This window comes from Carcharhinus amblyrhynchos, chromosome 4, assembly GCF_965287045.1.
Source record: "Carcharhinus amblyrhynchos chromosome 4, sCarAmb.v2.hapA, whole genome shotgun sequence".
NCBI lineage: Eukaryota > Metazoa > Chordata > Chondrichthyes > Carcharhiniformes > Carcharhinidae > Carcharhinus > Carcharhinus amblyrhynchos.
The window spans coordinates 75,338,944-75,365,161 of NC_137327.1; the positions used below are offsets into that span (position 1 = coordinate 75,338,944).

At 41.9% G+C, this 26,218-nt stretch overlaps 1 protein-coding gene across 1 annotated transcript in view; it reads right to left on the reverse strand.

Annotated features, from left to right (window-relative positions):
* Positions 1-532: 532 nt before the first annotated feature.
* The window catches only part of LOC145342123 (connector enhancer of kinase suppressor of ras 2), a 711,051-nt gene continuing 685,365 nt past the window's right edge, over positions 533-26,218 (reverse strand). Inside the window, exons 23-24 of the mRNA XM_080187363.1 lie at positions 22,176-22,375; positions 533-2,217 (exon numbers count right to left, since the gene is read on the reverse strand). Of these exons, the coding sequence (XP_080043489.1) occupies positions 2,002-2,217; positions 22,176-22,375 (416 nt within the window). The 3' untranslated portion in view covers positions 533-2,001. The remainder of the gene's footprint in view (positions 2,218-22,175; positions 22,376-26,218) is intronic.

Sequence of the window (26,218 nt, forward strand, 5' to 3'; positions counted from 1 at the left end):
GAAAATTTACAGATCAAACAGAAGGCCATTTGAGCCAGGTGTCCTATGCTGTTGTTTAAGCAATGCATGTGCCTCTGCACACCCTTCTTCATCTGATCCCATCAACACATCTTTCTCTTTCAGTCTTCCACAGTTAGTTCTCTAACTTCTCCTTAGATGCATTTATGCTAATCATTATGCTATTTAACTACTCCTTAAGGGTAACTAATTCCACATTCACACCACTCTGTGGATAAAAAATATTTCTTCCAAATTCTTTGTTGGATTTATTAGAGATTAGTTTACCTTTAAGCCCCTTAGTTTTAGAACGATTGGAATATTTTGTTACAGCACAGATCAATTAGAGCTCTTCCTGTGCACAACACATTTGTTCACAATAAACTGGCACATTTGTGAACTTGACTGGGCATTGCACAAGGCAGACATAAATGAATACTATTGCTTGCAGAGAAAGGAGATTAAAATAGTCAAAGAAGATACCATATCACAGAGAATTTAATTTAATGAAGTCAAAAGTTTTACAACTCAGGCTTACAACTCGTTCAAAAAAGACTACCTTTAAATCATGAAGAATAATCGCTTCCAATGATGCACAGGGTACATGTTAATAGTTAACCATAGCATTGCAAAAGAAAAGTTATTTTTTTCTTTTTATTGTTGCAGTGCAACTTGCAACTCATACATCTGTGCAATGTACCATGAGGTATACACATGATGAGAAACATACAATGGAAACCTACATATGCAAAAAAAACTCCCGTGTGTCGTCACTGAAAGTAGAACAGGTGAGTTAAATGCTGTCAGTAACTGATACATGTTTTCTATTGATTTCAAATGAAAGATGTACTAAATTTACATTCTCAAATCTGCATGGCTAAAAAGACTCAGAGGTCTTTAAACACTGATAAGGAAGTCAGTTGACATTAAGTGACCCAAATGAGTATTATCACAGTTTCAATACACTCCTTCCTCTCAGCCTACAGTAAATGGTGCAGGTAAAGTGCAAGCAATAAAGACAATAAATGACAACAGAATAATGTATTCAGATAAGTCTTACTATTGTGTTTTTTTTAAAGGTACAGTGTGGTCTAACAAGTCTTCTGTCTACTTGCATATAGTTAGAATAATTACCCTGGGGATCAGAGTCAACTTTTGTCAGCCTACCATACACAGTTAATATTGATACATAACTTGAAGATGATATTGTAGTCAATCACCTTAATTGAATGTATCAATAGATCATCCACCAGCCTCTGGGCCCCAGGTACATCAGTTTTGAGTCAACATATTTCTTTTAACAAGCAACCGTATAAAAAATTGTGAGCAGGGAGTCATATATAAATATTAATACTTGTATATTTTTAGTCATTTTCATATACAGCTTTTAGCTATAATTTTAATAAAAGCTGGGTTGTTTTCAAAGGGACATCAAAAATTACTCTTGTTCATTCAGTGTTACACTAGCAAAACTTTACATACTTTACATACATTCAGCAATTTGTATGTTCAAAGCCTACATAAAAATGAATGTTCACCTAAAACTGTGAGTAGATTAAGACATTCCTCTCTGGTTTTCCAGAGATTATCAACCACTTGTCACCAGTATTATTCATTTGGACGGGGTGAGATAAGTTGTCAATATAAAACTGTTGGAACATATAGATGCTGTTGACTAAAAGCTTAGCTTTTTTTTAGTACAACATATACAGTATGTGTGTACTTATAATTTTTATAAACACTACTGCCTGTCCTTTCAAATGCAAGGTTGAAAGCACATTGTGTTGGTCAACAGAAACAAGGAAGAGGTTTTGAAATAAACAGAATACAGACGTTATCTCATGCACATATTAGGCATCCTGTGACACTATTTTGTTATCCAATTTATGTACAAGAATACTGCTGAATATATTATGTACAAATATACAATGTGGATGCTAAAGGTTTGATAGCATGGTGAGATGCTGCTGTCTGCTGGGCAGTGTGCTCCAGTTAGAAATTGGTTCACACATGAGTTTCGATGAATGAGTGTGTGTGTGTCAAGAGTGGTGCTGGTAATACCAGTTCAGATGCACCATTCTGTGGCTTCATAACAGCACTGTACCCACAAATGTCCAAGAAAAACTCATGATTCAGCCGCTTCCACTCTCGAAATCTTTTGGATGTCAAGTAGGGATCTTCAAGAATCTGGTCGATAATCATAAGGTCTCCTTCTTTCGCCTGAGGGAAGTAAGTAAGATATGAAAAAAAATCAAGGTTCAGCTTTCTTCAGAAGACATGGATAAGAGGAAAACAAGGTTTTCAGGTATATTGTCATAACAGAACAAAATATGAGAATAAGAGTGAACAGTTCAATTCGGCCACGGCCTGTCTACATCTTAACTCTGTTCAATTATCTTGGTTTCAACAATTTTAATAATATTATCTAATAAAATTTATTGCTCCGATAATGGAATTTTCAACTGGCTTTTGCTGTATAGCTTTTTCAGTGAGAGACCAGATTTAATCCATTCAAAACCCATCCACATGCATAGAGTATAAACTGTGCCTCCAGATTTCCACCCATCATCGTGTGAAGTATTGTTTCCTGCTATCACCTAAGTCATGAATCCAATTCCTATGATTTCTCGATGTGGTGACATGCTCATCTCTGAGTCAGAAAGTTGAGTTCAAACCCTAATCCAAGGCATTTCACATAAAATCTGAATGGAGACCCCAGTGGTGAATTAAGGGCGTTTTGCACTGTCAGAGGTGCTGGGGGTGATTTTATCATTTTTATCCTAAGTGCTGGGCGGACTTGAAACTGGAAGAGTTTCAGACGTGACTTTTAGGCCCGCTCCAGATGCACTGTGCCTGCAAAACCTTGAGTGCATCAGTTTCACGCTACAGAAGCCAGTGGACTGGGCTTTACGCACCTGAAAGATTAGAGAGAGAAAGTGCACATGTGCAGGCCTCTGATGTTGCACATGCGCATTAATAGTGCAGGCTGCCTGAAGCAGCTCCCCACCCCCCACAATCACGTGGACCTGCCATCCTCCCCCCACACCAATCAATGCAGAGTGGCATTGGGCCCCCTCTCTCCCTCCCCCCACACTGATCACTGCAGAGTAGCAGTGCCCCCCCCCCCCCCCCAATTGCTGTAGAGTGGCAGTGGCCCCTTCTCCCTCCCCACCACCGATTGCCACAGAATGGCAGTGGGCCCCCTTTCCCTCCCTCCCCTCCACGACCGATCGCTGCAGAGCGGCAGCGGGTCCCCTGCCGATCGCTGCAGAGTGGCAGTGGGCCTCCCCACCAATCACTGCAGTGTGGCAGTGATCTCCCTTCCGCCAACAGCCCTTCCTCCATCAATGGCCTACTGGCCCCACCCCCCGGCACAGGGGGCCAGGTGCCCAGGAGTCCAGTGGACATTGCCCAGGTTCCAGGCTGGCAGTGCCTCGATGCCACAGTGGCACTGCCAGTCTGATACTGCCCAAAGGCACCCCCCCCCACCCCACCCTCGGCCTCCCCGGGGATCTCAATGGCCTCCAGTTCCACCGGCGAGGCCAAATCGACAGCTCCCTGTTCATGGTGAGGTCATAAAGGGCGGGCAAGCCTGGACAATTGAGTGCCGGGCTCGCTCAGCAGACGCAAATGCCCATTTTGATACATTTAAATATATTAACCTACCTGTCGCCCATTTTCGGCAAGAGGCTGACTGCACTGGATATCCAGTGCATCAATTGGCCAAAATGCGAAAACTGATGCCGATCATGCTCAGCACTTTCTGGCCTACTTTAGCACCGCATTGCGCAATGGTAAATTCACCCCCAGTGTCTTTCATGTGAAATGTTAAATTGAGGCCCGCCTGTCCTCTCAGGTGGATATAAAAGAACTGATGGCATTATTTGAAAAAGAGCAGAGAGTTATTCTTGCTTCCTGATTAATCTGCACCCAAAAAAAAATTATATGGTCATTATCACTTTGATGTTTGTTGGAGCTTGCTGTATGTAACACTGGCTCCTGCATGTCTTGCATTATAACTGCGAATGTACTTTTAAAGATACTTTGTTGGCTGTAATACACTGTGTGACATCCTGATATAGAAATGCAAGTATTTCTAATTATTTCTGAGTGGTCATTGGGCAAGATTATGGGCTGACAGCTTTACTGGGAAAAATTGGATAATCTTACTTGAAAGATTCAACTTTCAGCTTCTTTTGCAACAGGAATTGTAAAAGTATAGTAACTCATGCTGTGTGCTTTATACTGTAGAAATGCAAATTTTCAGGTGAAGTACGAAAATGATTCCTTTGTGTATCTGACAATGTTCACTGATTCATTCCAGGGCACTGCTGAGGAATAGTCTTTGAAAATGCAGGCACATCTCTGTCACAAATGGAATCAAAACTATAAATTCCTCTCCCACTATGGTTCCTTGCAAAGTGCATCCCATAGCAAGCCAAGGTGTGATACTTCTATGGCAAAGCGTGAAACCTCTATGTAATTTGTCTCAAATTTCTGAATAGCTAGAATTAAAACAAAAGTCATTGTTCCTGCCCAAATTTTCCAATGGAGAATGGGAGAGATTGCCAATTGTTTTCTTTAGAGTGCAGTGGCTATGAGGGTTGGGCAATAAATGCTGGTCTTGCCAGTGATGCCCATATCCCATAAAATAATTTCTAAAAAACTCAAACCATGGTACCTGGTATATGTTGAACTAGTGAATTTTGGCAAATAGTATTATAGGTTACTGATATCCTGAGAAGGGATAATGAGGGACCCTTTTCAAGTATACCCTTCATATTATTGTCATGCTGGAATCAGCATGCAAAAAAGGGCTAAATGTACGTCACCCAAGATATTAAACTGAAACGAGTAGAAAACTTCACATTCCAATTAATCAAAGTGATTAACTTCAATTAATTGATTTATTGATTAACATCTTAGGCCATTAGCAAAGATTACTTCAATTCAGAATTGATAAATCATCATTTTGGTTTGTTTAAATCAAGACAAATATGTTCTCTGCTGCCTTTTTCAAGGTACATGGTAGATACTAACAAACTTACCATTTGAAAGGTAAGACAAAATTCTTGGAAAAAGACAATCAAGTTCTGGATTGGTTTGAGCTCTTTATGATTAATAGCCCAGAGAAGACAGTGAGTAAGAATGTGTGCGCAGCTCACAGCAAAGAACAAAAAACAAAGAAAATTACAGCACAGGAACAGGCCCTTCGGTCCTCCAAGCCTGTACTAACCATGCTGCCCTACAGCCCCCTACCCTTCTGGACCCTCTATTCCCATCCTATTCATCTATTTGTCAAGACACCCCTTAAAAGTCATTATCGTATCTGCTCCCGTGACCTTTCCCGGCAGCGAGTCCCAGGCACCCACCACCCTATGTGTAAAAAAACTTGCCTTGTACATCTCTTTTAAACCTTGTCCCTCGCACCTTAAATCTATGCTCCCTAATAATTGACTCTTCCATCCTGGGAAAAAGCTTCTGACTATTCACTCTGTCCATGTCCTTCATAATCTCGTAGACTTCTATCAGGTTGTCCCCTCAACCTCCGTTATTCCAGTGAGAACAAACCAAGTTTCTCCAACCTCTCCTCACAGCTAATGCTCTCCATGCCAGGCATAATCCTGGTAAGTCTTTTCTGTAACCTCTCCAAAGCCTCCACATCCTTCTGGTAGTGTGGCGACCAGAACTGAATACTATATTCCAAGTGCGACCTAACTAAGATTCTATAAAGCTGCAACATGACTTGCCAATTTTTAAACTCAATGCCCTGGCTGATGAAGGCAAGCATGCCGTATACCTTCTTGACTACCTTCTCCACCTGCGTTGTCACTTTCAGTGACCTGTGTACCTGTACACCCAAATGCTCTCCCTATCAACCTTACCAGACCACCTCTGATCCCATGTGACTTCACCTTCTGCTCCAGTCTGCCATGAGGGACCTTGTCAAAGGTCTTACTGAAGTCCACGTAGACAGTATCCACTGTCCTAACATCACCAATCATCTTAATTTCCTCGGAAAACTCGATCAAGTTAGTGAGACATGACCTCTCCTTCACAAAACCATGTTGCCTCTCTCTAATATGTCCACTTATTCCCAAATGGGTGTAAATTTTGTCTTGAAGAATCCACTCCAATAATTTCCCTACCACTGACTTATAGCTCACCCACCTGTCATTACCTGGATTATTCTTGCTATCCTTCTTAAACAAAAGAACAACATCGGCTATTCTCCAATCCTCGGGGACCTTCTCTGTGCCAGTGAGGATACAAAGATTTTTCTCAAAGTCAAGAACTTTAGTATCTTTTTCTAACGTTCTAGGTCAATCTGATAACTTAAGTTGGTCTCACCTGTGGTTGTAAGTAAAATTCTGGTCAGTGGTTTACAATTAAAAAGATACAGAGTTGTTCTTTTATAACTTAACAAATGGAGGACTGTAGCAAAAAAAATCTCCCAGATGAAACACTTAAGGGTCTACAAACGAAGAAAGAAACCCAAATTCAAGCTTAATTTGCATTGCAACTTTGTTGTTATTGAAGAACAGTGAGAAAGAATGAAGTGTTTTTGCCTTTCCTAGTGTGGAATTGTTGAAGTTGGTATTGTGTCTCAGGTACTGATATAAATTTCCACTATAAAGAGAACTATACATTCAAATTTATTATGTCTACACTTCCATGTAATGTAGTATGCTATTGATGTATTTTATGTTTGAAGAGAACTTTTTATATTTCAGGTTTTCTCTATGGGCCGTCAGTATGTCTGGAAGGAATGTAGCTCAGATGCTCGGAGAACAGAATAATTACTCATTTTAGTCATGTAGTGTTTATTTAGGAGACAGCTAATGTTTTTTTTCTTTATAGGTGAAAATTTTTCCTGAGGTTTTTTATCAAGTTGATTGACAAGGTCATGTGATAATGTGGTTAATGGGAAAAGCCAGGTTAGTAACAGAGGAAAACAGCTTTCAGTTCTGGCTAGGGTTTGCTTAAAGACAGGTCTGCAAGCTATTCTGAAAATCAAACTTTTTTGAATGCTTTGAGACTGTACACTTCTTTTGGCAAGTATATTTATGGTTGCTAACTATTTAAAGTGGAATTTTAAATCTGTAAGAGAATGTTGCTTATTTGAAACTGAAACAGTGATAAGTCATAAATAGAAGTTTCCTTTTATTTTTAAATGTTGTTCAACTATTGGTTAAGCTGTTTCCTTTGTTAGAGATATATTTAAACTGTGTTTTGAGTAAAACTTGGTTTAGTAAAAGATTCATAATTTGTCAGCAGAAAATGTTCTGGAGTGAATCATCCTTTTCTCACATTTATGCCAAAATAGACAAATTGTTGGGGTCCAATGTGGCTTCCTAATGTAAGTCGAGGCTCTGGTCCAACACTCTAACAGTAGCATAATTATTTTCAAATCAGTGTTGTGATTTTTACTTTTGATCATAATATTACATCTATCACATTTCACAACACCAAATTATTTTCAAGTTTAAAAAAAACAATAGATTTGACTTGAAAACATGCCCGGCTATGGACAGCATTTGCTTTTAAAGAGTCTGAAAGTTGAAGTTACCTCCAAATGAATTTCTTGATACTCTCTCAAATTGTCAATAGCTTCCAATCTAAACCCATCAAATCTGAGCAAAGCACTTATTTGAACATGAGCAATAGAATCCTGGTTATTGCTTTCCTGAGAGTTAAATGGCTGAAGCGATGAAGATCTAAATCATGGCCACGTATATTGCAATTTAGGTCAGAGAATGCAATGAAATCTCAAGCTATTTATTTCCCTTGCCAGATTCACACTGTAAAAAAAAAGCAGGGTACAAATAGCCTTAATTTTATCTGCCATTATCCCTCCATGTGCAGGGGGCTCTAATAGGCTGTTGTTGTTCAGTCACTGGTTGGATGATGTTTAAGTGCAGAGTATTGCCTCCATAGGACTTTTTACTTTTGCAAACTCTGTTAGTGATAATGTGGCTTTTTGGAGCACCAGAATGAAAAAAGCTCTTGGAATTGGCACCTTTAACCTGTGCTCTGAACAGCTGTGAAAGGTTAAAGCCCAGGCATGATCAGGGTCACTGGGGTTGGCTGTTATATTTTTGATAGCAGTGTGAATGCAGTGTGCTCATTGCCGACAATAAGTTATCAACGTAAAAGTATCTCATGAAGCATGTTGATGTGATGAAGCGACAATCTAATTTTCGTCAGTAATTCCCTGGCTCAGACAAGAAAAATGAGTAATTGAAGCGTGCAAGACATTAATTTTACTTTGGAACATCTGTTCAAAGAGATAGTGGCCCTATCGAAGATAACCTTACTTAAGAATTTCTGCCTGACTGCCAACAATTTTTAATGCTGGTTATGTTTTGCAAATAATCCTGATCCATAAAATGAAGTCACTTGGCCAGAAACATTCTTCAAAATGATAGGCAAGAAGAGATACCATACTGCAAAATACGTGTTGTAAATGAGATTCCTAGTGTGAAGAGATCTCAATGCTTTTACTCCAAATTATTCCCCAAAATAGCTGTCCACAGAACTTCACACAGCAACCCTGGATATTTGGGAATTGGAGCAGGCTAAGCGGCCCATCTAGCCTGTTGCCCTATTCGACTTGATCTTGGCTGATTTTCTACCTCAACACCATTTTATATTTATTCTTTCACAGGACCAGCATTTGTTGCACCACCTAAATTGCATTTGAGAAGGTGGAGGTGAGCCACCCTCCTGAACTATTGTAGTCCCAATGGTGTAAGTGCACTCAAAGTACTTTTAGGGAATTCCAGGATTTTGACCCAGCAGCAATGAAGGAATAGTGATATTGTTTCAAAAAGTGGTGGTTTATTCATGTATCTGCTGCCCTTGTCCTTCCAGCTAATTGAGGTTTTGGGATTGGAAGGTGCTGCTGAAGGAGCTTTGGTGAGTTCCACAGTACATCTTGGTGGAGGGAATGAATGTTGAAGGTGATGGATGAGGCATCAATCAAGCAGATTGCTTTGTCCTGACCTTTGTCATGTTGTTCGAGCTGCAATCATCCAGGCAAGGAGAGAGTATTCCATCACACTCCTGACTTGTGTTATATTGATGGCGGATAGGCTTTGGGGAGTCAGGAGGTGAATTACCCACCACAGAATTCCCAGCCTCTTTTGCAGCCACAGCATTTATATGTTTGGTCCAGTTCAGTTTCTGGCCAGTGGATAATGGGGAATGCAAAAATGCTAATGCCATTTAATATGAAGGGGTGATGGTTAGATTCTCTCTTTTGATAGAATCCCTGCAGAGCAGAAGGAGGTCATTCAGCTAATCAAGTCTGCATCGACGCTCTGATAGAGCTTCTTACCCAGGTCCTTCCCATGCCCTAACTCCACACTTTAGGAATCCCACAAAATTCTTGTTAGAGACAGTCAATGCCTTATCATTTGTCAGCCCAAATTTGTCTGGGTCTTGTTGCATTTGGATATGACTGTTTCAATACCTGCGATATTGCAAAAGGTGCTGAACAATGTGCAATCTTCAGCAAATGTCTCCACTTCTGACCATATGTTGGAAGGAAGGTCATTGAAAAAATAGCTGAAGATGATTGGGCCAAGGGCACCACCCTGAGGAATTCCTGCAATGATGTCCTGGAACTGAGATGATTGATCTCCAACAACCACAACTATCTTCCTTTGTGCTCGGTATAATTCCAACTCGCAGAGAATTTTCCTCCAATTCCCATTCCCTAGATTTGCTAGGGCTTCTTGGTACTCAGTAAAATGTTGCCTTGATGTCAACGGCAGTCACTCTCACCTCAACTCTGGAGTTCAGGTCTTTTGTTTGAACCATGGTTGTAATGAGGTCAGGAGCTGAGTGGCCGTGACTGAACCCAAACTTAGCATCACTGAGCAGGTTACTGCTGAGTATGTGTTGCTTCATAGCACTATTGACAGCCCCCTCCATCACTTTCCTGATGATTGAGAGTCAACTGACCGGGAAATGGCCAGGTGATACTAGTGTGTAGCTATGTTGGAACAGCTTGCCTATGGTGTGGCTAGTTCTGGGGCACATGCTCCTAGTAATATTGCTGGAATGTTGTCAGGGCCTAATATTTGATGAATCTTGTGCCATCAGCCATTTCTTGATACAACATGAAGTGAATAAAATTAGTAATTCTGGGGACCTCTGGAGAAGGCCAAGATGGATCATCCACTTGGCACTTCAGGTTGAAGACTGTTGCAAATGCTTCAGTCTGTTCTTTTGCACTGATGTGCTGGGATGCACCCCACTGAGGATGGTGATATTTGTGCAGCCCCCTATCCATCCTCCATATTCCTTGATATCTTTAATATTTAGAATTCTGTCAATCTTTCTCTTGAATATACTCAGTGACCGAGCATCCACAGTCCCTGAGGTAGAGAATTCCAAAGATTCATCATCCTCTGAGTGAAGAAATGCCTCTTCATCCCCGTTCTAAACGAGTGGCTTCTTATTCTGAGACTATTCCCTCTGAGTCATCTTTCCTGTATCTATCTTGTTGAGCCCTGTAAGAATTTTGTATGCTCCAATCAGATCATCTTTTATTCTTCTAAATCCTAGAGAACACAGGCCTAGTTTCTTCAATCCCTTCTCGTAAAACAATCCAACCGTTACAAGAATCAGTCTGATGAACCTTTGTTGCATTCCCTCCATAGTAAGTATATTCATCTGTAGGTAAGGAAACAAAATCTGGACACAGTGCTGCAGCAGGTGTAACCTCAACAAGGCTCTATACAATTGCAGAATAACGTCTTTACTCCTGTACTCAAATCCTCTTGCAATAAAGAGCAACACAGTGTCTGCTTTCCTAATTTATTGCTGCACCTGCACGTCAGGTTTTGGTGATTCATGAACAAGGACATCAACGCTTTTGAATCTCTCACCATTTATGAAATACTCTGCGGGCAATCTTACCAAAAAAAAATTCTAAGTGCTGAACAAGCGTGAAAACAGAAGAGTTTCAGATCAGTTTCTGGGTAAGTTTGAAAATGTAATCTTATGCCACTTTATGCAAAAAATGATGTTCAATCTGTTTCCCATCAACAGGGAATGGGCTGGGCCTAGTCTTGTTGAAAAACCAGCTGCTTACAGTAGAGGGTGCAGTCACTCCTGTGCAGATCTGTCTGTTCTGTACAACAGATAGCCTCCCCAGCCTTCATGTCAAGTTCTCGTTGATGGGGACCATATGTGATCCTCACTGGTGAGAACCTTTACCAGTGAGGCTGCTATGGCAAGTGAGCCCATACGATACATTACCATTGATTTAAATATTATAATCAGCCTCTCATCGGAAATCCAAGCCCGGTAAGATTGCAGGAGTGAAACCGGGCACGAAGATGATTTTTCACCTTTCGCACAATATTATCAGCTCGCTCTACCCGTCTGCCAGCAGGATGAGAAGGTAAAATCACCCCCTCTGTATTCTATTTTTCCTACCAAAATAAACATTTTTCCATATTATATTTCAAATGCCATGTTCTTGCCCATTCACTTAGCCCATCTAAATCCCCTTGAAGCATCTTTGCATCCTCTTCACAATTCACATTCCCATTGATTTTGTGTCATTAGCAAACTTGGAAACTTTACATTTGATCGCCGCATCATTGATATAGATTGTAAACAGCTGCAGCCTAAGCATTAAATCTTGCGAAACCCCACTAATCACAACTATCAACATGAGAGAATGACGTGCTTATTCCTACTCTCTGCTTTCTGTTAACCAATTCTAGATCCATGCCATATTATCCTCAATTCCATGCACTCTAATTTTGTTTATTAATCTCTTATGTGGGATCTTATTGAAAGTTTTCTGAAAATACAAATATACCACATTCACTGGTTCCCCCTTATTTCCTCAAAAATCTCTAACTGGTTTGTCAAACATAATTTCACTTTCATAAATATGTTACTCTGCCCAATTGTAACATTATTTTCTAAGTGTCCTGTTATCACATCTTTTATAATAGGCTCAAACGATTTTCCAACTAACAGGTCAGTATTACTTGCTCATACTTGACACAATTTTACATTGTCCTTTGTTTCGACTGCCTTCCAATTTCACTCATACTTTTCTTCTCCATCATTACCAGCTTTGATTCTCTCCTATTGAGTTCTCTCTCATGTTTCCACTCCCCAAAAAACTAGTTTCAACCCTCACCAACAGCATCAGCAAATCTTCCTGTGGGAATATTGGTCCCTGTCTTGCCACGATGTAACCTCTCCTTCTTGTACAGGTCTCACCTGCCCCAGAATCGATCTCAGTGGCTCAGAAAAAAGCCCTCCCTCCTGCACCATCTCTCCAACTAAATGTTCATTTGTTCTCCTATTTTTGTACTCACTAGCATGTGGCAGTAGGCATAATCTGACATTGTTGCTTTTGAATTCCTGTTTTTTAATCTTTTCCCAAACTCCCTGAAAGTCTTCTTTCAGGATCTCATCCCTTTCTCTACCTATGTCAATGGTGCCTATTTGGACCACAATCTCTGGTTGTTCACCCTTCTCCATATGAATGTCCTGCAGTCACTCATTGACATCCTTGGCACCACAGAAGCAACATACCATCCTGGAATCAAGTTTATGGCTGCAGAAATGCCTGCCTGTTTTCCTAAGATTTGAATCTCCTGCCAATATTGATCTTCTATTTTTCTTCCTTTCCTCATGTGTGCTGAGTGACCCATGGTGTCCCAGAGTTGTCTCTGGCTGCACCCCTGAGGAACATCCGTTACCCTCACCAGTACAGAAAACTGGTTAGTGAACGAGATGGTCTCAGTGGTCTCTTGCTGCTTGGTCCTCCTGGGCTGCTTGACAGTCACTAATTCCCTTTCTGCTTGTGGTCTCTTAACCCGCAGTGTGACCACCTCCCTAAACATGCTTTGCACATAGTTCTCAGCCTAGTGGATGCTCCACAGTAACTCCAGCATTGCTCGAGTTCTGAAACTCAGAGCTCAAGCTTCTACAGCTGGTAACACTTGCTGCTTGTGGTGGTCCAGGCCATGACTTCCCAAATATCACAGGATGCACAAGCTGCCTTGCCACGCCTTAATTTTATAGACTATTTATTATAAACATGAGACTACAAAGCAGGGAGTAGAATTATTCCCCAGTCAGCTGCTTCACTGTGCCAACATCCCTTTTGATTCCTTAGCCTCATTTCAATCTCTGCCTGTGTTCTCCTTTCGACTGCTTTTTATGTGCCACTTAGCTCTTGTTCCTTTCCGCTGCTCGCCAATTAGCCATTTATTTTCTTAATTATGTTTTAAATTAATGGCTGTCCTCACAACTATTTAACATGCTACTTTATAACTTAGCAATACAATATTTTTAAATGGTAAAGTTCAAAAATAATCAACAGATTCAGCAGCTTTTTGTTTCACGTCATCTTGTGTCTTAATTAATTATAAAGCATCTACTTAAGCGTTATTAATTTTTACATTTTTCTAATTTTCAGCCATTTACAGATACTCCCCAACAGTAGTTACTCACCAGCCGATCAACGTACAGTTTTCCTGTGATAACACTGTTTAATTTTTTTTCAAACACATTCGGCTCATGGAGACTCCTGATTTTTGCTTCCCCCATGCAGGTCTAGGCCCTTTCCATTTTCTGAAGGTAAATTACATGAAGGCCCCCAAGCCTGGCCCTCTAATTATCAGCTCCAGATTTTGGTTGCTGCCACACAGGTCTGGATTCCTTCCTGGGTTCCCAGCCAATCACCTACCCATTTCTCAGTGATTCCACGCCTTGATTTCCTTTTTTTCTCTGACTGCCTCCCAGGAGAATAGCTGTTTGATTTCCCTGCTCCTCAGCTCACTCTTTCCTACTGCTCTGACTGAACACTTGCCTTCTCTGCGTTATTTACATCCCCGTCCCCTGGTCTCAGTGTTTCCCACTGCTCCAGAGCAAAGTTTATTTAAAACTAAAAGGAAGAAAGAAGCTTGCACAATATGTTGGTCACATCTTGTAAAAAGTCTGACAACACCAGGTTTTAGTCCAACCGATTTATTTGATAGTAAATGCACAAGCTTTTGAGGTTTCCCTCTTCGTCAGGTGAATGGAGAGTTCTGGCCTCGGACAGAGCATATAAAGCACAGACAGTTTAGAGATTACTGATTTTCAGTAACCTCTAAACTGTCTGTGCTTTATACGCTCTGGTGTTGTCAGACTTCTAACTGTGTTTACCCCAGTCCAATGCCGGCACATCCACATCATGGTCACATCTTGCACAGACACTTCAAAGCAATGCACATAGCGTGAAATGAAATGTTCTATGGAAAAGAAATAAAAATTGCATTCATAAAGTGTACTTCATACCTTCATGACATCTCAAAATGCTTTCAAAATACTTCACAAGTGGTCACTACTCTATTGTAGGAAACATGATAGCCAATTTGCACACAGGAAGCTTCCACAAACAGCATAGATATATTGATCTAATAATCTTCTTTTAGTGATGATGGTTGGGGGTTAAATTTCAACCAGGACATGAGGGAGAACTGCTATACTCTTTTCCAAACAGTGCCATGGGATTGTTTGTGTTCATCAGGGGTGGATGGGCTGATGTTTAATATCTCACCCCAAAGATTGCGGCTCCAACAAAGCACAAGACCCTCAGGACAAATACGACTGCCATCAAAATCCCACAGACAGCAATAAAATAATCAGTTAATCTGCTCTCTGCTGATGTCACTTGAGGAGTGAATGTTGCCTAGGACGTCAGGATAACTGCCTGTTCTGCTTAGACGAATGCCATGGGTTCTTTCTTATATAAGGAACTAAAAAGCTAATTCAGAACTCAAGTCAGATGCAAGAGGTGGTATTGGGCTCAGTCAGCTACCTACCAGGGACGACAGCAATAACTATTCATTTAGAAATTAAGAAAAATGAAGATTTTGGACTGATAATGTGCCTTTCACTTCCTAAGAGTCTCCCAAAAATAAATTACTTTTGAAATTGAATCATGGTTGTTACTCAGGGAAATGCAGCAGCCAATTAGTGCAAGACACAGTCATACAGATTAAAATGAATTTTCTGGCTCCTTCTTTGAACAGTGTTATGGCATCTCTTATGCCCATCTGAACAGCAACAACCTCTGCTTAACCACTCTTAAGAAATACAGCACAGGAATGATATAGAGAATCTGGTGAACTGGTGCAGCAACTATAATTTCTCCCTCAATGTCAACAAAATGAAGGAGATTGTCATTGACTTCAAGAAGGGTAAAGAAGAACATGTCCTTGTCTAATCCATGGGGATGAAGTAGAAAGGGTTGAGAGCTTCAAGTTCTTAGGTGTCCAGATCACCAACAACCAGTCTTGGTCCCGCCATGCTGACATTACAGTCAAGAAAGCTCACCAACTTTCTCAGAAGACAAAGGAAATTTGGCATGTTAGTTACAACTCTCACCAACTTTTACAGATGCACCATAGAAAGCATTCTTTCTGGTTGTATCACAGCTTGGTATGGCTCCTGCTCTGCCCAAGACTGCAAGGATCTACAAAAAGCTGTGAATGTAGCCCAATCCATCATGCAAACCAGCCTCCCATCCAACGACTCTGTCTACACTCTTGCTGTCTTGGCAAAGCAGCCAGCATAATTAAGGATCCCACACACCCTGGACATTCTCTCTTCCACCTTCTTCCTTTGGGAAAAAGATACAAAAGTCTGAAGTCACATATCAGCTGACTCAAGAACAGCTTGTTCCCTGCTGCTGTCAGACTTTTGAATGGACTTATCTTGCATTAAGTTGATCTTTCTCGAAACCCTAGCTATGACTGTAACACTACATTCTGCACTCTCTCATTTCTTTCTCTATGAACGGTATGTTTTGTCTGTGTAGCACACAAGAAACAATACTTTTCACTGTATGATAATACATGTGACAATAATAAACCAAATCAAATCAAATCACCCTCAGTACTGCAGTGAAGTATCCGCTTTGTTTATGTGCTCAAGACTCCTGAGTGATCCTTGAATCCTCTGACTCAGTAATTATACTGTTATCAGCTAAGCCAAGCTGACGCTTTCACACAAGGACACCTTAGAGATGGGCAATAGATGACTTCGCAAGCAAAGACCGCATCACTTGAATGAATAAAAAAACTCGGATTATACTAATACTGAGTGGGCGCGATTTTCCCAGAAAAAAACGAAATGCCTAAACGATGGGAATATGGGAACTTTTCCCACCTGTTTTTTGGGTGAGCTTAGTTGAATGTATTTATGGAATTCTGTGAACACAGGGAACGATTTTACCGTCGCGTTGCAGCGGTTGACACCATTTATGAACGCCGCATTTCCGGCATGGTCAGTCTCGAGGCAGAAATGAGCGGGAGATAAGTTAATATATAGGAATGTATTATAATGCTGCTTTACATCTGCTTAGCGAGCCCAGCAGTCAGCCATCCAGGCCTGCACCCCTTTATGACCTCACTAGGAAAGGTTCGCTCCAGTGAATAGACATGATCCCCATTGGCGTTGCTGGGGAGGCCGAGGGCAAGGGGGGGGGCGGGGGGGGAACGGGGTGCCCCTTGGACACTATCAAGCTGGCAGTTCCACCTTGGCACCTGGGCAATGCCAGTTTGGCTCCTGGGCAACGCCCACTGGGCAGTGGAGGGGCAGGGCCAGTGGGGGGCATGGCTAGGGGCAGAGGCAGCCCGCTGTCACTGCAGCAATCAATGAGGGTGGGGGGAGGGAGGGAGGGAGAGAGGGCCTGCTGCCACTTTGCAAGGATCATTGGGGGAAGGAAGAGAGGGAGAGGGGTTCCGCTGCCACTTTACAGTGATTGGTGTGGGAAAAGGAGGGAAAGCTGGCCCACTGCCACTTTGCTGGGTGGGGGAAGGGTGGCAGGTTTACGATTGATGGGGAAAGGGAGGTCCAAGATCGGTCTGGGCGGGGAGGGGGGTGGGGTTTGGCAGGGGCTGTATCTTGGACTGCTGGCCCTGTGCTTCAGGCTGCCTGCAGTAGCAGGGGCCTGGCAGCTCTCTCTTTTCTGTCAGAGGCCTGCACATCCCAAGGCTTTGGGCACATTAAGCCCCACCCACAGGTTTCTGCAGTGAGCATCATGCTTGCTGATATTTTTGCAGGCAGAGTGTATATGGGGAGATCTGAAAACACACCCAGAAAACGGATCTGAAACACTCCCAGTTTCAAGTCCACCCAGCACTTAGAATAAATATGTAAGACAGTGGCCACAGAGTCCATCATGAGATTTAAGATGGTGGGGGGGTGGAGGAGGCAGAGCTTAATCCCATCCAAGAGAAAGGCATTGGACTGCAGAGAGGGCTTGTGCTCATATGCTTACCTCCCAGAAAAGAGAGAGTCGGGAGATTGATTGACAAGCTGCCCCCCTCCATTGCCAGTCTCCCAATCACTGACCCTGGCCTCCCAATGGGCAGCCTCAATTTCTGATGGCCAGACCTGGCCCTCAATCCCTGGCCCCTTCCTTTCCCCCATCCGATCCCCAATGGCTGATCTCCGATCCCCAGCACCCTCTCCGCCCAATGGCCAGCCCCCGATCCCTGACAGCTGGCCTCTGATCTTCAACCCCAACACCAGTCCCCACCCCCATTCTGTCCCCGTCTATTTGCCAACCCCAAGCTACCTCCATCTCTGCCCCCTTGGCACTGCCTGGTGCCTACTGCCATGGTGAAAGGCTGGCGGTGTCAGGCTGGCACTACTCAAGGGGCAACTTCCCCAATCCTGAACTCCTGGGGCGGCCTCAATGAGGTGGAGATGTCGTCATTGAATTTGGGTTGGCACAGTAAGAGGTCTCACAAACAAAGTTAATTTGGAATCACGAGCTTTCAGAGTCCTGCTTCTTTTGGCCTTGTGCTGGGGAATAGCACAAAGCTGATTACAATATGCTAATATTGATTAGCATTTATTTAGTGAGCCGGAGACTCAATTGGCCAGGCTCGCCAAAGTTTCTGACTCTTCTGGTGGAGGTCCACACCAGCAGGGATCATATATGATCCCCATCAATGGGACCAGTTCTGATGGCCATGCTGGTGGGACCAGAGGCCATTGAGGTCCAAAAAAAGGATGCGGAAAGTTGCGACCAGTTGTACGCTGAATCCCATTTTTTTTCCTCCTGCTTAAATTTGCTGGTCTGCTATGCTGCTTGACTAGTCCAACGGGTTGGGAAAATCTATATTGTTTAATTGCCATTTTTAAACTACTGTAATAGAAGAGTACAAACTGTGAACAGATTTTCAAATTATTATAAAGCCCATTGGCTCTCTCTCCTGAGGTAAACAGTTTAATGGAGAAATTTTCTTATAGTTTAAAAGGAATCTATTCTGCATGTTGAAATATCTTCATTTTCTTGAGGTGGAGATGTCGTCATTGAATTTGGGTTGGCACAGTAAGAGGTCTCACAAACAAAGTTAATTTGGAATCACGAGCTTTCAGAGTCCTGCTCCTTCAGCAGGTGACTGGAGATGGGTTCACAAACACACCATATATAGATAAATACACACTTGCAAGATAATTACAGGTTGGAATGTGAAGAACAGTTGGAATGCGAGTCTTTACAGGTAATCAAGACTTTAAAGATACTAACAGTGTGCGTGGAGAGAGGGATAATCACAGATTAAAAAGTGTGAATTGTCTCAGGCTAGGACAGTTAGTAGGACTTTACAAACCTAGGCAGTATGATGTAGTTAAAAGTAATGTGACATGATGTTCATCGATGACGAGAAAACAACTTGCCAAGGCTATCCCCACACCTCCACTACTTGCCTTCAAACAACTGCCCAACCTCAAACAGACCACTGTTTACAGCAAACTACCCAGCCTTCAGGAGAAAAGCGACACGAAAGCACACAACCCTGCCACAGCAACCTCTGCAAGATGTACCTGATGATTGGCATGGATACCACCATCACGAGAATATCATCTACCAGATATACGGTACATACACATGTGACTTGGCCAACATTGTCTACCTCATACACCGCAGGAAAGGATATATCAGTGAGACCATGCAAATGCTACGACAACGGATGAACGGAACGTTCGCCAGGCAGGAATGTTTCCTTCCAGTGAGAGAACACTTCAGCAGTCAAGGGCATTCAGCCTCTGATGTTTGGGTAAGCATTCTCCAAGGCAGCCTTCAGTGCAGAATTGCTGAGCAGAAATTTATAGGCATGTTGTGCACGCATGAGAACGGTCTTAATTAAGATCTTGGGTTCATATCACACTACTTGTAACCCGCTCCATACTGCCTGGGTTTGCAGAATCCTACGAACTGTCCTGGCTTGAGACAATTCACACCTCTTTAACCTGTGATTATCCTTCTCTCCACGGACACTGTTTGTACCTGTGAAGACTTATTTACCTGTAAAGACTCACATTCCAACTGTTCTTCACATTCCAATCAGTAATTATCTTACAATTGCATCTTTGCCTATAAATGCCGTGTTTGTGAATGTACCTCCACTCACTTCATGAAGGAACAGTGCTGTGAAAGCTCGTGATTCCAAATAAACCTTGGACTTTAACGTGGTGTTGTGAAACTTCTTACCGTGTTCATTTTCCTGTAATTGCTTTCAGTATTATTTAACTGTTATGGTACGTCCCAACACTGGATGACTCCATTGGGCAAAGCAGTTGCCTCATTCGTTCATTCTAGACGGAAATGGACAGGGAGAAGAGATGACCGTCACTTGCTGGTAACCAGTAAATATAACAACTAAACTGCCTCTCAGTTATCTCAAATCAGCTCAAGATGACTCGAATGGACAATGTAAAGATGCACAAGTTAACAGGACTCTGTTCCAAGTTGCCAAGAATCAGCTGGTACAGAGATGATGGGATGTGGGGAATTGCATCTTCAGCCGAAGGTTAGGATAGCCACAGGCGATGTTGCAGCTCAGTCTCCATTCTTGAAACACCCCTCACTGTTGCTACAGGATGCAAAACATTTTCCCATTTCAATTACATCTGTAGTGGTGATCTCCCTGGCTGCCTGAGTCAGAAAGTGCAACATCCAATGAGGAATGAATTAGCTGGTTGCTGCTGGGATGACCAAGCTGTTGCATAAGGCTCCCCATTGTACGCAAATTAATTCTACTAACTGTCATTTACTTTTGAGGATTTTTCTGTCTTGTACAATGGAAGGAATTGAAAGATAGAAATGTAGCTGTTGTAATGTTGATTCTTCAGCAAAATGTCTGAGAGTCATAAATAGCACAACAAATTCTCAAATTCCTCATAAGAAACAAAACCTGTCTCATGATGATTCAAGTTATGAAGTAGGCTCAAACCACACAATCAACTTCTGATGCCTGTCAAGTGAAGAGAGGCACAGGACAAGTACCAGACCCATCCAATGGATGGACTGACGAATGGATGGCAAAGTCCTAGGTGAATCATCTCTGGAATAGCCATTCCTGGACAAGCATCGATAACTTTCACACATCAATTATGCCACAATGCAGAGGCCAAAGAATTGGCTACATGTTATTATCCAGCTATGATATGGCACCTTCTTTCAGGGAAGTGGGTGCAGGGGGATGCAGAGAGTAAACGTGTGAGGAATAACAAAATGATGGATTCAAATTGGTTTCCAAAGTGATGTAAACTTAGAAATGACCTCTCTTAGTACTCATAAAAACCAGCCAGTATAATCATATGATGCTCTTTTGCCCATGTTTCAGTAGACACGTTAACCCCTTTATTTCAAATAGATTAGTGCTTTCATTAAAATAACAGAATGTTGCACAAATGAGTTAAGTGTTCATTGGAACAGGACAAAGCCATTTAACCCTGGACCTGGCATTTAATAACATCATGGCTGATCTGCACTTCATTTCCATTTTCCTGCTTCCATTATCCTTTGATATCATTGCCTAAGAAAAATCTGTCAATCTTAGTAATGAAAGCACCAATTGACGCATAGTCCTCAGTCTTTTGGGGCTGGTGGGATTGGGGTGGGAGATTGGTGTTGCAGATAGAAAGAAGCAGATTTCCATGAGCCACTGTGCAAAAGTAACATTCACACCACAGAAGTGCCAGGCAATGATCATCTCCAACATGAGAGGATCGAAATGTCACCCCTTGACATTCAATGGCATTACCATTGCTGAATCTCTTACTACCAATAGCCTGGGGGTTACCATTGACCAGAAACTGAGCTGGAATAGCCATACTGCAGCTACAAGAGAAGTCAGAAGTTTGGAACACTGTGGCGAATAACTCACCTCCCGACTCCCCAAAGCCTGTCCACCATCTACAAAGCACAAGTCAGGAGTCTGATGGAATACTTTCCATTTGTCTGAATGAGTACAGGTCAAACAACATTCAAGAAGCTTGACACCATCCAGGACCAAGCAGCAGCTTGGTTGCTAGCCCTTCCATAAATATTCAATTCACTGACAAACAATGGCAGCTGTGTGTACCATCTAGAAGATTCACTGCAGGAACTCACCAAGGGTCCTTAGGCAGCATCTTCCAAATCCACAAACACTACCATTAAGAAGGACAACAGCAGTAGGTATCTGGGAGCACCATCACTTGGAGGTTCCCCTCCAACTCACTCATCATCTTGACTTGTAAATACATCACCATTCCTTCACTGTTGCTGGTCAAAATCCTGAATCTCCCTTCCTATAAGCACTGTATCTACACCTCGAGGACTGCTGTGGTTCAAGAAGGCAGCTCACCACTGCACTCTCAAGAGCAACTAGGGATGGGCAATAAATGCTGGTCTACACAGCAATGCCCACATCCCAAAAACAAAATTTTAAAAAGTGCTTCCCGATCTCACTTCCAAATGCCTGAATTCTAAGTTTACACTGATGTGTCCAGAATCTAGATTCCCCTAGAAAGCTTCTCTGTGTTTACCTTTCTGTTGAATCCATTTAATATTTTAAACATCTCAATTAGATAAATTCTCAATCTTCTATTCTCACTGGAATACATGCCAAATTTGTCCAACCTGTCCTCATAATTAACTCTTCCAGGCCTTGGTATTATTCTGGTGAATCTGTGTTGCACCCACTCGAAGCTCCATACGGTGCCAAGATTTCTGGGTACCTAATTCTCCAATGTAAAATATAATTAAGGATCACAGCAGTTCGGAAAGGTCATGTGCGTATTTTAATAGCGGGTATCTTGTTCCTCAAGTTTCAAATTTAGAAGAAGTAAATGATGCTGCTTCTCACCTTCAATGTACTCTTCAGCATCCTAATGTGGTGCAATTTTTCATTGACAACTGGATCATTACATCTTTTTATAAATGACCTTCTGAATTCTTGTTTGGTGGAAGGGCGTTGCTCTCCAATTGCAGACAGACTGGCCTGCTCCAGGGACCTGTACAGCTCCTGTAACCCATCTGTGGATCTTCTGTCTTCGGCTGTACTTTCTGGAAGGGAATATTGCAGGCGTTTGAATCTCATCACACGCACTGACCAAATTGGACTTTAAACATACACTTTCCTGGCCTGCATTTTGTAGTAACACTTGTGACCAACATAGGTTTCTGCAGAGTAATCCTGGAAGTGATTAAGAACCTAATTATTTTATAAATTTACCCAAGATAATATTGCAGCAGATGAGCTGATCTGAAAAAAACAGCCTCGTTGAGATAATTTGAATCCATAAATGATACACCCTTAAGTGGTAATAACTAATTCCAATCAACCTTCCTTCATTTCCATAAGAACTTCAGTGTGTTATGTAGGAATGGTGCATTGGTTTGTAATTTTAAGATAATTTTAATTCAAATATTCTTTGATATCCTGTCCGTCACTTCCGTGGAACCTGCTGAAATTGTTTGTCTATTTTTGTTGCTACATGAATGTTTTAATTTGATCACTTAGTCTATATATGAATTCCTTGATGCAAGTTATCCTGAATCAATGTTTGGGCTGCAAATGTGTTCCTTGAATAAAACATCATCATTATTTCAATCTATAATTTAATATAACAGGGAATTCACAATATAACACAAAAATGGGGAAGCTTTCACTTGCAGAGCAGTCCATAACAAACTACAAGCTTTTATTTACTAATTTGTAATAAAATTATAAATATTTGGAACAAAAACATAAAATTTACATGTATAGCTTATTGGTTCAACAATACAAAAGATTTGGAAACTATTTTTTGCTTGCTGAATCAATGCTTTGATTCAAAAACATCTCCTGGAGACTGTTCTGAACACAAACTAGGTTACGAAGAGCAGAATAAATTTACATCTGACAACAGGCTTCAGTGTGCACAGGGACATATCTATTAAAACAAAAATCTCTCTTCTGGACTGCTCAGTGCTCTGTGCTTAATGAAATCCATGCATGCAACTACTAGTTAAATAAATAATCATGTTTTGTCAGGCAATGACTGTATAGGAGATTTGTTAACTGGCATCAGTCATCACAATGTTCTTACTCATTCTTACAGCCTCACATCAGTCGGTCTCAAACTCACCCATTAAATACTGAAGTGTCATTCCTCCAATAGCAATTATACTCATTCACAGTTTTCACTGAAAAAGGCATATCTATGCATATATTATTATGGATGGATCCTAGATGAATCTACTTCTTGTATTTTAAATACACATTTCCATTTACAAACCATTTGGCACATGTTAGATTAGCTATAATAATTACAAAAGTACTTGCAAAATTGCAATTCAAATACATATTTTGTAAAAGAAAATCAAAAATGGAGAACCAGTCACATTGTTTAAGATTACAATATAAATAAAGCAGGTCTAAGCAAAACCATTTTAACAATGATGAATCAGTCACTGCTCCCTCTTACCTTACAAATTCTCCATTCTTGTGCTGTTTCCACTGTTTTCAGACATAAACAATGTAATCTTACAAGATTACATTATTTACGTCATGTGACTGCGGCCTTGCTGATCGGCCTGAAACAGGGAACAGGGGATTTTTAAAGTAGGAGGGGCAACACTCACTCTTTCACTGATCAACAGTTGCAGGTTATTAATGACTGATTAATTAAACTGTGTTATTCGTACTGCACATTATTTACATGCATTGTTTCATTCTCCTTAAACAAAGCACATTGGTAAATACTTGCTGGAAGGAATTATTGTCTTGTATTGTCAAGCAAATTAAAGCCTCATTCACTCACACAGGAACATTATTGACAGAAATTCTACACTGGCTGCTCTGCCCTGGATTGGTAAATTTAGAATGAATGCAATGAAAAGATTTAGGGGGAGATTCTCCAATCCCATTGCATTAAGAAATTAGCATAGCGGGCTGGGAGAATTGCGCATTGACTGATTAGCGAGATTCCCGTGAGTGTTCATGTTGCGCTTGTGTCTCCCAGGTCCGGATTTCCAGCATTGTCTGCACGGCGCCCAAAATTGGCTGGGAGGCGGGGCTAGCATTTAAATAGCGTTTTACGTACTAATTAAATGCCAAGGGGCCTATTAGGGGCGAGGCCTAGGGTCGATCGGGGGTGGTAGTGGAACCCGCTGTATCCAGTCAGGGCTAGCGAAAGATCAGCCGTTGATGTGGGCTGCAGGGGGGGTGTGGTGTGCCAGCGGAGGGTCTCCTGGGAGGGGGAGGTGTATGCCAGGGGGTTTGCTTGCTGGGGGGCTGGTGGGCCAGGAAGGGGTGTCTCAGGGCTGGCCCGTGCTTGTACGAACTGGCCATTGGGAGAAGAGTTGGGGGAGAGCAGCAGTGCAGGGGTCCTGGGCTGGCTAGCGATCGAACTGGCCAGCAAACTGCAGGCTGACAGTGCGGGGCCAATGCGCTTGTGCAGAGTTCCTCTGATTTCAGCCTCTTCAGTGTGAATAGGCCCCGCCCCCTGAAATTTAATGATATTCACACTAGTGACCTCTGCATTGCAGAGTGGGGGGGGATTCTAGTCTGAACTCCCACTGAAAGAACCAGTGTGAATTACTCCAGTTTTCCCGCAAATTCAACACTTTGAATTTTTTTGCGAGAACTGCCCCCATAATCTTCCTCATTCGAGATCCAAATTTAGTAAATTGAATAGATTCCATGGCAGAAAAGCTGGAAAGAATGACAAATGTCAGGTGTAAAATTGCCACAATGACATGAATTAAAAGGATGATTTATTAACAGGATACAATGATCATCAGGATCATTGCTTCATGGACACAAAATGACGTAAATTGCCTGAGTTTGTACTCCAGGGCAGGGAACTCCTGCAGCTTTCTTGATGCAAAAATGGATTGAGTATAAAGGGCACAGCCACAGATTCTCATTCATTTTGATTTTATCTGAAACATTGAAGGATCAGGATGTCAATTGGAATGAACCAACTGTTCTGCCCTCTTGAGCTCTATCTCATAAAACAGACCCTGATGCATCATTGCCCCTTCCTATTCACAAGGATTTTTAAGATTATTACCAATAATTTGAGGAACACACCTCAAGATTCCATTGAAACAGTATTCTGCTAAATCCAATTGAATTCGGTGTCATGATCTGTTCCACTTTCACTCCTCACTGTCTAGGCTGACTGTGATCAGAAATTATTGAGGTGAAATTGTACACTAGCCCAATGTAGCTACACTGAATCATGTGCCACCTCATTTACCTCGTTCTACTGGAATATCGAGTCACTGCCACAACTTAACTGATTCAAAAGAACAAGTGTTAGTTTGCTGAATCAAAATCCTTCAGCTACAACGAAGCTGTCCCTGAGTGTTCCTGAAGTGACAATGAAATATTTACAAGAGTCACCCTTTCACCCATTCCACCGGGCGGGAAACCTGTCCAATTTAACTTTCTCTTGAGTTGATTGTCTGGCTGTGTCAAGAGTGTAAAATTCAACCCAGGACAGAAAATAAGAATACTCAATGCAACAACAGAAAATGTTGGAATATTTGGCAGGTCAGGCAGCATCTGTGGAGAGGGAAGCAGAGTTAAAGGGTTGGGTTTTCATACTTAGAGTGGGTAGTGGAGTCAGGTAAATTCCCAGCCCGGTTTACCTCGGGCGGAAGTGCCTGGAAAAGTAAGGCTTTCATTGTGCAGAGACGGATGTGGGTTGCAGTGGGTCCAGCTGATCCAGGGAAGCATCTGGAGCCAGCAACAGAGGCTGCTGGGGAGTGGAGGCAGGCTGTTCAAAAAGTGTGCGATGAGACTGGTTCTAGTTATAATGAATCAAAGTAAAGCCTGCAGCAAAAAGTAGCAACTTTAAGAACAAAAGACAGATGGCCTGGTGCGAGTGGCAGAGGGAGTCTCCCATGGGCTGCAAT